This window comes from Dermacentor variabilis, chromosome 10 (genome assembly GCF_050947875.1).
Source record: "Dermacentor variabilis isolate Ectoservices chromosome 10, ASM5094787v1, whole genome shotgun sequence".
Classification (NCBI taxonomy): Eukaryota; Metazoa; Arthropoda; class Arachnida; order Ixodida; family Ixodidae; genus Dermacentor; species Dermacentor variabilis.
Genome location: NC_134577.1, coordinates 35,337,987 through 35,353,846, shown reverse-complemented (window position 1 = coordinate 35,353,846; position 15,860 = coordinate 35,337,987). Strand labels below are relative to the sequence as shown.

At 42.2% G+C, this 15,860-nt stretch overlaps 1 protein-coding gene across 6 annotated transcripts in view; it reads left to right on the top strand.

Annotated features, from left to right (window-relative positions):
* LOC142560302 (phospholipid-transporting ATPase ABCA1-like) overlaps nucleotides 1-15,860 on the top strand; it is an 85,759-nt gene that overhangs the window by 60,758 nt on the left and 9,141 nt on the right. For all 6 annotated transcript variants that reach the window (XM_075672297.1, XM_075672296.1, XM_075672293.1 and 3 more), the window contains 13 exons: nucleotides 579-706; nucleotides 1,530-1,628; nucleotides 3,225-3,470; nucleotides 4,377-4,545; nucleotides 5,175-5,344; nucleotides 6,139-6,316; nucleotides 7,087-7,202; nucleotides 8,446-8,590; nucleotides 10,088-10,211; nucleotides 12,003-12,132; nucleotides 13,577-13,697; nucleotides 14,522-14,691; nucleotides 15,295-15,436. In XM_075672297.1, coding sequence (XP_075528412.1) covers nucleotides 579-706; nucleotides 1,530-1,628; nucleotides 3,225-3,470; nucleotides 4,377-4,545; nucleotides 5,175-5,344; nucleotides 6,139-6,316; nucleotides 7,087-7,202; nucleotides 8,446-8,590; nucleotides 10,088-10,211; nucleotides 12,003-12,132; nucleotides 13,577-13,697; nucleotides 14,522-14,691; nucleotides 15,295-15,436 — 1,938 coding nt within the window. The remainder of the gene's footprint in view (nucleotides 1-578; nucleotides 707-1,529; nucleotides 1,629-3,224; nucleotides 3,471-4,376; nucleotides 4,546-5,174; nucleotides 5,345-6,138; nucleotides 6,317-7,086; nucleotides 7,203-8,445; nucleotides 8,591-10,087; nucleotides 10,212-12,002; nucleotides 12,133-13,576; nucleotides 13,698-14,521; nucleotides 14,692-15,294; nucleotides 15,437-15,860) is intronic.

Sequence of the window (15,860 nt, the reverse complement as noted above, 5' to 3'; positions counted from 1 at the left end):
ATTGGTCAGACTTCCATTGAAAACTAAAAATACATATGATCAACCCGTAACATATATTTACTGTCAAACTCGTGCAACAGAAGTGATAAGTGAGGAGCCGGGAAGTAGAGAACAGAATATTGATGTAAGCACTGCAGTTCTGATTTATTCCAACCAAAACAGGTACTGCATAAAAAAATGGCATTAAACAAGATATTCCACCAAAAAAACTGTTATCTGCATGTAAAACTTAATTTTGAATTGGCCCCTGGTATAGAAAGAAGAGCAATCTATACTTGCCTCTCTCGTTTTCTTAACATGTTGCATCCCCAAATCTGACAGCAAGCATAAACTGATGGCAAACAAGAGAGTTTGTGAGGCAATCCATAATAAAAGTGGAAACTGCATGCAACATATTTTCAATGTATATTCTACACTCCACAGTAGTTACTCAGTTATCATAGTCGAAGGGGATATCATAGCATACTTGGTCATCCGCATGGTTTTTCAAAGACTCCTGCAGAAATTTCGTATGTCCTCCTATGCTCTCGCCTTGAAAACCAATTCACCACCTGTTGTTGCCTTGGTCACTGTTCTAGATAATCCTTCCTGCTCTGTTTGTGTTGCTGGCCCTGCTGTTCACGTTACTGATCCCACCGATGTCCGAAGAACCACCTCTAGAGCTGACGCCTTGGGTTTATGGCCCACCAAACTACGTCTTTTATGGGTGAGGATGGAACACTTTTGTTCGCACTTGCCAGGGCCCGAAAACTATTGCCATGCACTTAGGAGCCTAACCAGCTTTGTACTGAACTTTTTACTGCTATAATGACTGTATACACAGCTATGTTGTGCAAGCTATACTTATGGCATGTGTTGTCACTGTAGACTATTGTGGTAGCTCCCTGTTAATGATCATTGTCATGCACATTTCAAAAGTGACATAGAATGAATAACTAAAAGTGAAGAAGGAGTCTGAGCAATAAGCATCACGCTTTGGCCCTTCGCTTTTGGAAGTAGATTCACCATGGTGGTTCATTGGCTATGGCATTGTGCTGCAGAGCACGAGGTCGCAGGTTTGACTCCTGGCCACCACTGCAGCACTAGGATGGAGGCAAAATGCAAGAGTGCTTGTATGCTTAAGTGGTTGTTAAAAAACATGCTGTGGTCAAAATCAATCTGGAACCCTCCACCACAATGTCTCTCATAGCTTCAGTATTACTTTTAAACAGTAAAGCCCACAAATTATACGTAAATCAGTAAATAAAAAAGTCAGTCTTTTTTTTTTTGCTGCAGTGATACAGTGAAATGTCTTTCTGAGTGTAGGTTATAAACTGTGACAGTAATGCTCTAAGCTCTCTAGCATAAACATACAATTCTATGTGGTCTCCTTCACTTTGTCAGAATTATGATGAGAATGCTAGAATTGGGCAGTGTCTGATATTGGGATTTGCTTTAGTTTATGCTTTTGCTTTAGTTTAGACTTGCATACCAAGGCACACACTGCGGTGAAGAGACACACTTAACACATGGATGTTTGTTCCTTCCAGCACTGAAGACACATCCAGCCCATTGGCAAAAAAGTACACAGATGCCCTCCTGTCTAGAACTGGCCTCGGTGCACGCTGTGTTAAAGGGGAACCCCTGAGGTTGGTATTGCTGTATCTAGTATTTGTGTGGTGGTATGTAGTACAGTAGTAGTACAGTAGTACAGTAGGCTTTCGCTAATTCAATTCTGATTAATTCGAATTCTTCGTTAGTTCGATCCCGACCCGAGTTTCCGGCCAGCGCCCATGCATTTCTGTGGACCCAAACTTTTGTTATTTTGATCCTAAAATTGACCTTTGCTGGACAATTAGAACTTTACCAGTCGGCGTGCATGCACCCGACCCCTATGGTGATCCCAACAGTGACCCCTTTAGTGGCACCGTCTGTATTGGCGGAGCTTAGGGTACATTGAGTGTGTTTAACACACGTCATCTCCCGTCGAAAACGCCCATCTTTGGCCTGCCCTAGGAAGATTTTAAAGCCATAACCGTAGCTCATGTGTCTGATTACACTATTTACGTGATTCTAACGCACTCCTTTTTTTTGTTCAAGTACATGGGGCCAGAAATTGCCTAGTGGTGCAATCGGATACAAAACCAAAACTGCCTTTGCGGCATTTGTATGCTTTATTGTGCAACACATGTGTACTGCAGCGAAGTTTAGGTTAAGACACTGGGTACTATTGTGCAACACCTATTAGACCCTTGTCCCTTTTTCTTGCTAAAAATCGGGTGCGCATTAGATTTCTGCTTTGTTTAGGAACGTTAATGTCATTTCTACAGTAGTTTTCTACTTTGGACACATTGAAAATGGGCGCGCGTTTGATTAGGCGGCGTGTTAGATTAGAGGCAAATGCTGTCAAGTGAATAGGTGATGTGTCCTGGCGTTTCTTTCTGTGTCTTGTTTAATTCGACCCGCTGGATAATTAGATAAATTTCTTTGGTCCCATCAAGGTTGAATGAATGGAAGTCGACTGTGTTGGTATTGCTATGGTGCTTCCTTCACAGAAAGAGGTTGTACGGTATGGTCCACTCTTAAAGGGAACGCTCAATTAAAACTTAGTCATTGATTGCAGCTGAGATATAACGTGAAGGCATGCAGGTTATACTCATATGCATAGCTATATGTGCCTGACACTTCACAGGATGCTTCTAGTACTTCACCTTTTTGTGATAGACTTGAACAAGTGTTATTTTCAGTAAGATGTGTTGCTGGGCGAGTTGGTGGAATACTAAGAAATGCATATTAGCACTACAGGGAATTGCTCTTTCGTTTATCACCATTTAGGTGTCCTCTTTAACAGTGGACCATAGTGTATATTTCTGGTAATTTCTCTAAACGAATTAACAGGCCTTATTGATAAATTGTAACATTGCATTTGCACATTGTTAAAATGCACAATATGCATTATATGTGTTGATGTTCACAGGAAAGTTCTATGTAAGGATCTATAAAGTCCCAAATAACCCTGTAATTGCCAATGTCCAGCCATGATTGTTTGATATCGGGCCAATCTGGTTCAACATTGGACCAACATTAGGTCATCTTCCTATGTCACTAGGAGTATGTTCATAAACCACTCCAGCCCATTTGCACATTCTTTTAACGGTGACGCAGCCTTACTGCAAAATAGTGCTAGCAGGTAAAATGACACCTGTGTTTATTATTGCCCATTCTGTTGCATGTTTCTCGCGCAGTGGCCTGGGGTGTGCTGACATGGCGAATGCAAGTGTCTCCGTGCCTGGTGCACCTTACGGCTATGAATCCTTCGAGGGTGGCGGTACTTGCACTTGTGCAAGCGGAGCACAGCAGTGCATGCTCAACGCAGGTGGCCCCACACCGCCTGCTGTCCGCACTGCCACTACCGATGTTCTGCTTAATGTGACCGGCCGTGATGTCTCAGACTGGATTGTTAAAACCTGGAATCCCTACCATAAGACAAGGTATGCTCTTGTGATGGCAATGCATAAGGCTGTACTAGCACTGTATTTGCATGAATGTAATGCTATCGTAAGTATAGTCAAAGATTTAGCCAGTACATATACTTATTAGTGTTATTACTCTAGCAAATACGAGGATGAAATACCGAATGAGAGCACTGGAGCTAGTTACATCTGGTGATGCTGTTCTCAACCAAACCATATGGGCTTATTGCATTTCTTGATTGTGTGCACTTAACTATAAGTTGGCATGACGGTTATTGAGGAAAAAAAAATTTTGTCTTACAAAATATTTAAAGTCGGAAAGTGTGGCACAGCTGAAAAATGTTCCAGCATAGTTTCGTTTGAACACCGCATCACTAGATAGCACCACCCATGCTGCTGTTCGTGTTTTTGCCCACTATTTACTCGTCTCTTGGTAACAGTTTGCTTGATGAACACAATGCAAACCATCTTTAGTGTGTCCATATTGTGGGCTCTTTAACATAGTCTGACGCACACTCGTGCAGGGCACTCTGCATGTTCATTAGATGTCTCTGCAGTGAAGCCATTTAAACGCACATCTCTGTAGTAGATTGGGCCCTTGAAGGTAAACTGAGGGCAATAGATCAGCATTCTTGCTGCAGTTGTCTTCTTTGCACTATTGTTTCCATTCCCCTTTGTTATGCTGAGTTGCACTATTGGCATTTGGAAATTGAAACGTCTCAAAATTAAGACATTGTTCTACCATGTGACTTATTCGCCTAGTGGCTGAAGAAAGTTATTCCGTGCTAATATTTGTTTCAAGTACAGTAGATATGGCAAAGCAACTAAACTACTTGACTTACTGTCAAGTTTGGACTGTGGAAAACAGAAGCTTCACCGCAATGCATAGGTGCATTCAGTTCTGCAAATATTATGTCATTTCAGATTTGGCGGTGTCCAGTTCGGAGTAAAAAATCACCTGACGTCTGTCAACATCACCGCTGTTGAGGAAGCTGTTTCTAAACTTGGTGCCCCTGGTGGTCTTAACCTTTCGGCAGCAGTCCTCACCTTGCGTCGTGGCGTTGACAGCTCCAGAGTGCAGGACAACGTCAAGGTTTGTTCTCTGCAACTATTTATGTGAGGTTCTCCTGGTTGCAGTCACACAATCTTCATACAACACCACTGGTAGCCTTTTGAATGCGGAAGAGTACTGTATAAAAAATTTTATTGTATTGTGCATAGCTGGGACCTCGCATGTTTTATAAGCTCAGGAGAATTGGGACTTGAATGGCACTGCAGCCACTAAGCTTTTGGACTCAAAAGCTAATGATCCAGCAGAGCTAATACAAAATATGAGCAGACTTCAGTGATTTCTCCAGCCCTGAACTCATTCACTATGGCCCTCATTAAAAGTGCCTAGACTTCATGTTTTTTGTCGTAAATAGCACCATGGTTAACCTTTTATTGCCTGTCTTCTTTATTGTATCAGACTTTTTACTGCCCTCTTTCTCCTTGGGCCTTTCCATCCATCATTCCCTTCCCCAAACAGAGTAGCATGTAGAAGGCTATGCACCTGTCAGCATTAATCTCTGCTTTTTCTTAAGCCCTTTCTCTACTTCTTTCCGTTGAGATTAAAGGTTGCATACAGGCAGTTGCCCTAAAGTTACTGTTATCTTTGTGTTAGCCCTCAAAAAGAGTGTTGCTATTTCGAAGCAACTGACTCTTGTGACGGAATCACAACAGGTGTGGTTCAACAACAAGGGCTGGGTATCCTCGGTGGCGTACATGAATGCCATCAACAACGTAATGCTGCGGGCACACCTGCCATCCCAGGCTGATGCCAGCTACTATGGCATGTCGGTCATCAACCATCCGATGAATTTTACTCAAGACCAGCTTCAGGACGAACTACTGTGAGTTGCCCACATGTTGTTCACACTTCAACTCCATTTCTCTAAGTGATAGTTGGTAATTGTGTTGTTGGTTAGGAACCTAAGTGATGATGCTAAAGAAACCTACAACTTCACAATAATTTTTTATCGCTTGGATCGGGTCTATATGGTTTCTCTATGCTTTATTTCCAGCATTGCATTAGGACAGGAGCATGGGTTAGAGAAGAAATGTGGGTTCACGGTGCTTTTATAGGCGAACTTAATGTTATTTTTTTTGTAGGACTCTGTTGGGGCATGTGAATGGATCAAATAGTCGGTGGCCTATAGAGTGACAGTCGACAGACACTAGGGCTAGTTGAATGTACTTGGTAGCAGCAGAGAATCAAGGGAATGATATAGTTATTAACTTTGCTGGTATGGGACAGGCAGATGTTACAGGACATGAGCTGTAGGAGTCCATTGTGATGAGAACTCATATAGCTCATGAAGGAATTTTGTCCTTCATTGAATGATAACACACAATATGAAGGTAGTCGCATTAGGCACAACTGAACCGAGATAAGCTGTCTCAATCCAGCCTATTCGCTTGTTTGCTATCTTCACCGCTTTTTCAGATGGTCAAGTCAACATCAAGCCAAAATAGACCTATTCGTCAGATGTGTTTGGTGTGAATACGGTCACCTTTGTATCATGAGAGACCTGTACCTAATTTGTTGGTTATGGTGGATTATTTTTATGAAATCTATCTATGGCTGTAAGGTATCGCACTGAGCTTCAAACCAGCATGTTGATACATGGCTGTTCTTCATGCGTAGGAAGCGAGGTGGCCTGAGCCTGCTCCATGCGACATGTGTCATCTTTGCCATGTCCTTTGTGCCGGCCAGCTTTGTCATGTTCCTCATCGAAGACCGCACCTCAGGTTCTCAGCACCTGCAGTTTGTGAGCGGCCTCAAACCGTTCCTCTACTGGATTGGCACCTACACCTGGGATCTGGTAAACACCTGCCCCTTTTTGTGTATATACTTATTAAGGTGCAAGCCTTAGATGGCTCATGGGTCAAAGATTTGACTGTCCGGTGTTGTGGCACTAAAATTCAATGGCACTGAAATTGGGAGTCAAACCCTCAACCTTTGGCGGGAGTCGAACCCCGGACCTTTGGTGTTATTCTGATGTAGGTGTGCACTCAGGCAAAAGTGAAGGACTCTCGAAACTAGAGGCAGTCAGTCAAATCATATCAAAGAGTTTGATGTAAAAGACATGCTGAAATATGCTAACATGCTCCTAGTTATTCCATTTGATTTTTGTGTATGCATGTGTATGTGCATCTTCTAAGCTGACCAACTTTGGTAGCTCAGTGGCTTGGCATCCTCTTACTGAACACAAGGTTATGAGTTCAATATACGACTGCTGTGGCTGCATTCTTATGTTGGGGGAGGGGGATCCACAATCTCTCAAGCATGTTAAAGAGCCTCAGGTAGCCAAATTAATCCCGAGGCCACCACTATGGACATTAAACACCAGGATATGATTTGACTTATCCCTATAGCTGAAAGAAATAAAATGCTTTAAGGGTTTTTCTAAACAACCAGTGTGTTGATCAAGCATTAGTGACAGATAAGTTTTGGAAAAACTGTGCACTGGAGTCTGGGAATTCAATGTCTATGCTGTTGAATCCTTTCTGAATTACAAACAGATTTGAAACACTGCAGTATGGTGCACTCTTTCTCACGTTACCGTGGTCTTTCAACAACTTGCCTTTGCAGTGCAACTACATTGTGCCTGCTGTGTTGTGCATCTTCATCTTCATGGCGTTCAAGGAAGAAGCGTACGTCTCCCATGACAACATTGGTGGACTGGTCCTTCTCTTGTTGCTTTATGGGTGAGCAGGTGTTTAATTTCTTGCTTATGGAGCGTACATTCTGTATGGTTAGGGCTGCATGTTAAGCCTTTTGGGATGTCATTTAGACATGAACAAAGGGCCCTTATCGAAAGCCCAGGCACTATCGAAATTCAATTTATATTTTGTAACGAAATGGTCACATGTCACTTTTGTGTGCAACAATCCAAACAATTAAAGGGTTTGTAGGAAGCTGGAAACTTGATCAGGGCTGAACAAGGAAAGCCTCATCTTGAAGCCAGTGTTTTCACAAAATGGCTGGTCTTCATCAGTGCTCTAGTGTCAAGACAACAATGTCAAGACGTGATATTCCCTGATAAAAAGGGTACAGTGTCAGAGTACATCAGGGTACGTCAGGGTACAAGATCAGGGCATGCCAGGATGTTGGCATGCCCTGATAAAGGATAAAAACAGGATAAAGACAAGTTCCCTTGTTCACCTGCAAAATTGACAAAGGAACAATGGGCAACAATGTCAAGTTGTGAACAGTGGCCAAACAAGGGAAGTTTCAGCTTGGAGCCAGTGTCCTGACAAGGACACTAGTTTTCGTTAGGGCAATAGTGTCAAAACAACAACGTTTGGACAGCAACATTAGGAAGTGACGTTTCTTGACGAAGACGTTACAATTTCAGAGTATAAGGTCTGGATATGGTCATCAGATCACCAATCTCAGGAGAAAAACGTCAAGATGTGACGTTGCTGTCATGACGCTGACAAGCTCCCTTATCACCAGTAAAATTGACAAAGGGACAATGGGCAACAATGTCAAGTTGTGAACAGTGACCAAACAAGGGAAGTTTCAGCTTGGAGCCAGTGTCCTGACAAGGGCACTAGTTTTCGACAGGGAAATAGTGTCAAAACAACAGCGTTTGGACAGCAACATTAGGAAGTGACGTTTCTTGACGAAGAGGTTACAATTTCAGAGTATAAGGTCTGGATATGTCATCAGATCACCAATGTCGGGAGAAATACGTCAAGATGTGACGTTGTTGTCATGACGCTGACAAGCTCCCTTATCACCAGTAAAATTGACAAAGGGACAGCGGGCAACAACGTCAGGATGGGAATGTTGCCCTGATGAGGGCAAGGTCCCTTGTCAAAACATTAACTTCTGGCTTAGGTTTTCCTTGTTCAACAGCTGTTGATCACTTTTGTGCGTTACAGGAATTTACGTACGTCTTACACATGGCATACATGTTTCTTTTACTGTACTGACATTTTGCAGGTGGTCCAGCATTCCGCTGATGTACCCGTCGTCATTCATCTTCAGCGTGCCTAGCTCTGCATTCGTCACACTTGCTTGCTGCAATCTTTTTGTTGGCATTGTCAGCACGGTCTCCACATATGTGTTGGAGCTTTTCGATGACAAGGTACATTGGATTCTTTCCTAGTGTCTCCCTTCCGCTCACAAAATGCTTAACATGTTATAATCAATGTGTGCATGTTTACAATGTTATGTGTAAATGTTACGTGTAACAATGCTGTGGTTTGGGCTTGGCATTTTATCAAACACACCACACTAATGCATGAAAGCGGGTGCATACACTTAGATGTCGACAGATGTGGTTGCTCAGACTCATTCCATGCCGTTCCCAAGGCAGCTGCGCTCTTTTGTAGGTAGAGCAGTTGATAACACTGTCACATATTTTTTTTTTTCACATCCCATTGTGTCAACTGGCTGCTATGGCTGCTTAGCTGCCGGTCATCATGCTTTTGTCCAGAAATGGTTTGCATTTGCGAGGCCCATCAGGGTGTTTATTTATTTATTTATTTATTTACTTATTTATTTATTTATTTACTTATTTATTTATTTTGTTAGCCAGTCAATGGGTTAGTTTCTTACTCTCTAGGCTACAAGGGCATTGCAAAGCGGAGTGGAAATAACTTAATATCAGTGACAGCAATTGTGAAGGTGGAAGTGTCATCGTTGGCAATGATGGAAGCAACAAGGTAGTTTCAGTCGCTGCTAGCTTGCAGGACAAAAGAATCAAAGTATGCATTAGTGCAACTTGTGGCAATACAAATTTTGAGGCAGTAATTACTGCAGTATGACGTATATGTCAGCTGAAGCAGACGCTATAGTCTTTCAAATTTGGGCTAGGACAATAATGATTATGGAACAGACAGATATGAACAGTTACAGTGTAATTGCAGGATAGCTAAGTCAAGATTAGCCTTCATTGAGAACACAGTGGCAAATCTGTGGCCTCCAAGTACATTGAGCTCATACTTTAACTGCTTATACTTTGGCCTTGTGCTTTGGCTCTAGGCTTTGCTAAATAATTTGACCGTATACCTTACTGCATACACTGGTCTCAAAGTACTTAGGCTTCATATTACGGCCACATACATTGGCCTATTTTGATTATACTTTGGCCTTGTGCTTTGGCTGCAGATTGTGGCTGCATACCTTGCCCAAACTTTGACATCAGAGTACTTTGACCTTATACTTTGGCCACATACTTTACCCTGATACTTTCTCTGCGCATTCTTTGATCTTGTTGGCTCCAGGCTTTGGCTGCATACTTTGACTGCATTCCTTTCTGTGTACTTTTATCTCGGAGTACTTAGGCTTTACAATTTGGCTGCATATTTTGGTCTCATACTTTGGCCGCATAGTTTGATAGCATACCTTGGCTGAATACTCTGGCCTCAGAGTACTTCAGCTTCATATTTTGGCCACATACTTTGGCCTCAGGGTACTTAAGCGTCATACTTTGGCCGCTTACTTTGATCTCATACTTTGTTCTCAGAGTTAGTAATAGAACCTGTGTTAACAGTCAGTAGCATGTAGTGTAATCGTCTGTCTTCACCTCCTCTGCTGTGCTGCAGTTGTGTTTGATGATTCTGCTGTACTGTGTTCGCAGGAGCTGCAGTCCATAGCCCAAATCCTGCGCAAGGTGTTCCTGGTGCTCCCGCAGTACTGTTTGGGGAGAGGCCTAATGGACATGTTCTCTAACCATCTCACAGCTGAGGCTCTAGCACGATTTGGTAGGTCATCTCTCTCAAGGGCATTCACTGCTATTGAGAAAGCATGTGTCTTTTTGTTTGCTTATATGGACTTTCATAGTCAGTAACTTCTTTTGTATGGTTAAAAAGCACACATATTGAGACAGAACAAAAGAAAGCAGGCATAGGGCCACTGCTAGGATAGTGCTCGTCCTGCGTCTGCTTTCTTTTGTCCAATTTTAAGGTGTGCGTTTGTTAAACTTGCAAGTAGGAACTAACTAGCCCTACAACACATTCTTGTAAGTAACATTTTTATGAACTAAATGCTTTATTTACCATAGCCATGCATGGCAGTTGTCTGTTGTTTCAGATGCAGTTGCCTTAAGTCCGTGGTTGCTTAGTGGTTTGGTGCTGCACTGCTAAGCACGAGGTCGTGGGATCAAATCCTGGCCATGGCGGCTGCATTTCGATGGGCATGAAATGCAAAAACATCCGTGTACTTAGATTTAGGTACACGTTGAAGCCCAGGTGGTCAAAATCAAGCTGAAGTCCCTCCACTCAGATCATGGTTTTAGCACATAAAATGGCATAATTTAATTTAAATTTTTATGTTGCTAGAATCTGTACAAAATTTTATTGTTCATTTTGACCATAAGAAAGTATTGCACAAACATTTCGGCCCTCTTATCACCTGGAACTTGCATGTGCACACACAGACCATGGATGACGCATACAATGCTACCTTTTTCTATTACACCTTTTCTTTTAACATCTTTTCATACTTTAATATTGTACTTTAAATTTGTACCTTAATTTTAAGTTTTCATGTACTAGCTATATTAGTAACCTCTTGCTTACTTGACTGTTATTCTCACAATGCTTCTAAAGCCCACTATAGGATTACTGACTGTTTAACTAATTGGTCTTGCATTTTAAAAGGGTCCTGAAACACTTCTTTGACTAATCATATGATGGCCTCACTATTAAAGTAAGTCTTCTCACGAATCTCGCGCCGCAAAAAATTTTTTTGAATCTTCCAACTATAAGTGGAGTTATCACACTGATACCGAGCGTTCTCTCTCTTTTCGTCCTCGCTAGTACGATCGGAGCTACACAGCGGGGAAGCCAAGAGGGCAAAGCCCTGCACAAAACTTATGTGTCGCGGTGGTGAAAAATCTCGCCGCAGCACCCCGTGGCAGCCGAGGTAGACTACGCTGCGCAGCACGCTGCTGCAATCTCGGAGGCCACGTGCAGAAGGCATAACTATGAGCACTGCAAAGATGAAATGGTTTTCCTGTCTTTTTGAGATTACACACATACATATTTCTCATTTATTTAACTCAAGGATTAGCAATTGTGTGTTACTGAGAATGCTGTCACGATCACAATATCAGCCGATAACGTTGGTCGGCCAGCTGCTTTTGATGTGACGGCATTGTAGAAGCGATGGCAAGTGGCTTTTCATGGTGCTTGACGCAAGATTTTAACTTCTCTTCTGTATGCAGTGCAGTAATATTTGGCTGACATGTTCGCAGCAGCCTCTACGGCAGACCGGCAAGGTTTTCTTACTGTGTTCAAAAAGCGTTTCAGGACCCCTCTAACTAGGAGTGCATCACTGCAAAATGCTGCAACAGATAGAAAATTACAAGGATCAGTGCTTGTCTGTTTTGTGTCTGTCTTAGCATTTTATGCTAGTTTAACTTGGTGAAACCCGTTAAGGAGGTCTTTTGTCTGCAGTCATCAATATTATTTAAGTTGGAGTAGAATTGTAATTGAAAGTTTCATTCATTTGCAGCGTTTCTATACATTTGAGTGCTGTGTGCATTGTCCCAGGTTTGAAGACCTTCAAGCATCCTCTGGAGTGGGACTTCTTGGGCCTTAACCTTGTTAGCCTCGCTGTTCAAGGACTTGTGTACTTCATCTTCACGTTGCTTCTGCAGTATCGTTTCTTCGTGCGAAAAAGGTGCATTTTTTTACCTGCCTAATTGGGAATCTTTTTTCCCCTTTTGCTAGGAAAAGAAAAATTGTGTCAAGATATGTATTCTGGCATTTATGGTTTTCTTTTTAGCAGTCAACAAGTTGGCTTGCTGCTTGGTACTCTCTTAATACATTATTGGGCTGTGAAAAAAAAAATCTGCTTCCTTGGTCCAGACATTTTATCCTGAATAACCATATGCACTATTGTAATTCATTTTGTGTGCTTTCCTGGGAGATGTTTTATTGTTTCGCCTAGTTCAATGGATTTGGTTTTTCTTATTACATGCCACGGTGAATGAGTGGCCGTGGTATTCTGCTGCCGAGCGTGAAATTGCGGGGTGGACTCCTGACGCTGCATTTTATAGGGGGGCATAATGCAAAAAATACTCGCGCATTTAGATTTAAGTACATGTTGAAAGTTTGCGGCTGCTCCCAGCTGTTCTCAAGTCTCCCCGCTGTGTGCGACCTCTCGTGCTGTGCGTCTGCCTGATTTGGTGTTTGCATTTCAGCATAGCATTCCGAATGTTGTACAGTTGAACCTGGTTATAACAAACCTGGATAAAGTGAATTGCTCTCTTTATGAAACGCACGAATCTTACTGACTGATAGTAACGTAAAATAACTCGATCTTTCATTACAAGCTGCACGTTGAATACATTGAGCTCAAGGTGCCAGCGCCATAATTAAGACTATAAAGGGAAATGGGTTGGAGCAGGTATACAAAATCTTGTGCCTAGAGAACGTCACTTTTAGTGATGCTGAGAAACGGTATGAAGCGCAGCCGAAATTGCCGCATGTAGTTCTGTAGTCAATAAATATATATCTTTTCTTTGCTTCTTTTCTTCACTGCAGATAACAAATCCTTATATGCAACCAATTCATCACCAAGTTCAATTCGTCATAGATGAATTTAGGCATTATTAATGCTGCGAAAAGGCAGCATTATGGGGCAGAATCATGTCAGATTGGTGTGAATTTGGGTAATATTGAATTACCTGATACTGAATTGAACCATTTCTTATGCACAGGCCTGTTTCTTATAAGTGAGTTTGACTGTAGCACATAAATACAATATTGCATAATATCAAAGTTGTCACGTGTGTTGTGCATAATGATGAACATTGCATGAGATTGCATGTTGCACAGCTTGAAAATTAACACAATTGTATGCATCACAATTAGTTTTGTAGCATTTAGTTAACCGCTTACTCCACACTAATTGCAACATATGCATAGGCTCTGCATAAATTTTCCCAATAATACAGCTACTGATCAGTGGGGCTTGTGTATGGATCTTCTATAACAACAAACTGAAATAGATTTACACTGGTTTGTGAAGTTGTAGCTTTTTGCCATTTTCTTTTCGATACTGAATATAGAGCAGAAGCACTTTCTTGAAACTCCTTTGCATTGCACCTTTTCTTTTGCAGGCAGCTGACGGTGCCCTTTGACCCAAAAGAGCTTGCAGACCAAGATGTCACGCAGGAGAGAGACCGCGTGCTTGCTGGCCAGGCAGATGATTCCATACTCAAAGTGGTCAACCTTACCAAGGTGATGGATGTGAATGGGCAGCCCTCATTGAAACGGACCAGGCTTTGTCGTATAGGCAGGCAAGGCCTTCAGGAAATGGCGAACAACTGTGTCGGGGCCCCCGATTGCCAGTTTTAAATTGTGGCAGAAAGCAGTGCTGGTTGGATTTCTGATAACTGATTCATTTTCAGCGCTTTGGAAGAAGTGAGAAATATTCAGAGAGTAAAAGAGAACAGGGCGGGGAAGACGTTGAAGACCAGACAGTTGAAGACCAGCATCATCCCTGTCCTGCTAATTCTCTTACTTGGTTAGGTTAGGTTACATTAAATTAAGTTAGGCGACATTATTTTCTACCTTTATACTTTCTGTTTATTCCAAAGTGCTGGAAATGCATCACTTGCCAGTCTAACTTTCTTCAGAGTCCTCGGTTGCACACTGCATGGCATGCGCACAGATGTAGCTGCTGCCTCCTCGTCCCTTCTTTACCGTCGTGTGCCGTAGACAGCAAATAAACATGTAGCAATCATTTGATTGATTGATTGATAGATTGATTGATTGATCATGACAGAAAGCTGAGCAAGTTAGTTGGTAGCGATTGTTGGTACGAAAAGGCAAGCACACAAAATGTACACAAGGGCATTTGTCCTTTTTATTCCTGTTGTGTCTGCATTTTGCACATTTGCCTTTTCAAACCACAGATGATTTATAAATTGAATCAGAAAAAAGCAGCACTCACATTTGCGCAGTCGCAAAATAGGCAGGCAATCAGTGGCATTGAAGTGGAAAACATGATTTTTTTTCCCCTTTTGGCTTTTCTGCATGTCACAATACTATGTCTTGCCCAGGTGTACCAAGCTGGCCAGCACCCTGCTGTGAACCACCTATGCATCGGTGTCAGGGCGGGTGAATGTTTCGGATTGCTTGGAGTGAATGGTGCTGGGAAGACTACCACATTCAAGATGCTCACTGGGAACACAGAAGTGACTGAAGGAAATGCCTTCATTTCGGGCTACAGGTACGTCATGACGAACTATCAGCTGCCTCCTGCACAGTGGCTGATGCCTTTTCTCACCACAACTTCCATGACAATGTCTGAGTGCAGCAGATGATGGTAGTCATGAGGGAAAGCTGCCATCCAACGTACTACATTTCTCGTCTATGTATTGGGTGTTGCACTGCTCTTGAAAACTTGAAGTAATGTAAAACTTTGTTCGTGCATTTTAGAATGAGTGAATGGAAAAAGCTCCCATTCAGTGTACTGTATATATGTCGTCATATGTGTTGGATGCCGCACTGCTTCAGAATACAGGTATAAATACTATAAAGCTTTGTTTACATTTTCTTGAACAGACGGACGGACAAGCGGGCTGGTGTTCTATGAGCGGGTTGATGGTGTTGCATGAGCGGGTTGATTGTTGATGATTTAGGTCTTCCATTTAAGCAGAGACTGATCCATATTAATCGCTACTAGGTTGCACTTTGCAGTATATAGAATATAGTTCAATGCAAAACTGCACCCTTGTTCAATGTTCTTGAAACGTCTTACTCTATTGTACATGAAATGCCCTGCTTTTGCATCATTTTACATTTGATGCTGTGAAATTTGCTTTCCTTGCAGTATACGCACCCAAATAGATTTGGCACGACAGAACATTGGCTATTGTCCGCAGTTTGATGCTTTGGACCCTTTGCTCACGGGGTGGGAACACTTGGAATTCTATGCACGGCTTCGTGGAATACCTGAGAAATATGTTCAGAAGGTTTGTATTGGCTTCTATGATTGCTTGTTGCCTAAATGAACAAGGAACAAGTGCCTTTTTAGTGGCAATTTCTGGTGAAATCAGTGACCATGCATCTTTTGAAGCAGTGCTTTGCAGCAAATCTTGGCTGTTGATAATCTCTGTGATAGCTGTTATGAAAGTGAGTGTGCTGTTGTGAAAGCAAAAACTGCGAAATTATTCCACATCTGAATGTGCAACTGCCTATCTCTTCAGTAGCACATTACCACTGCATTTTGTGACAAGAGCACTTCAGCGTATCCCTCTTTATTAAAGTTCTGTGATACTATTCACGAAATGCTTTGTTTGCTATAATAGTTTCTAAGAACATGTGCTGGCCAATCGTGATTGTGTACATATTATGCTCGGACACAACTGTCTGTGGCAGTGAAGGAGCATCTTGTTT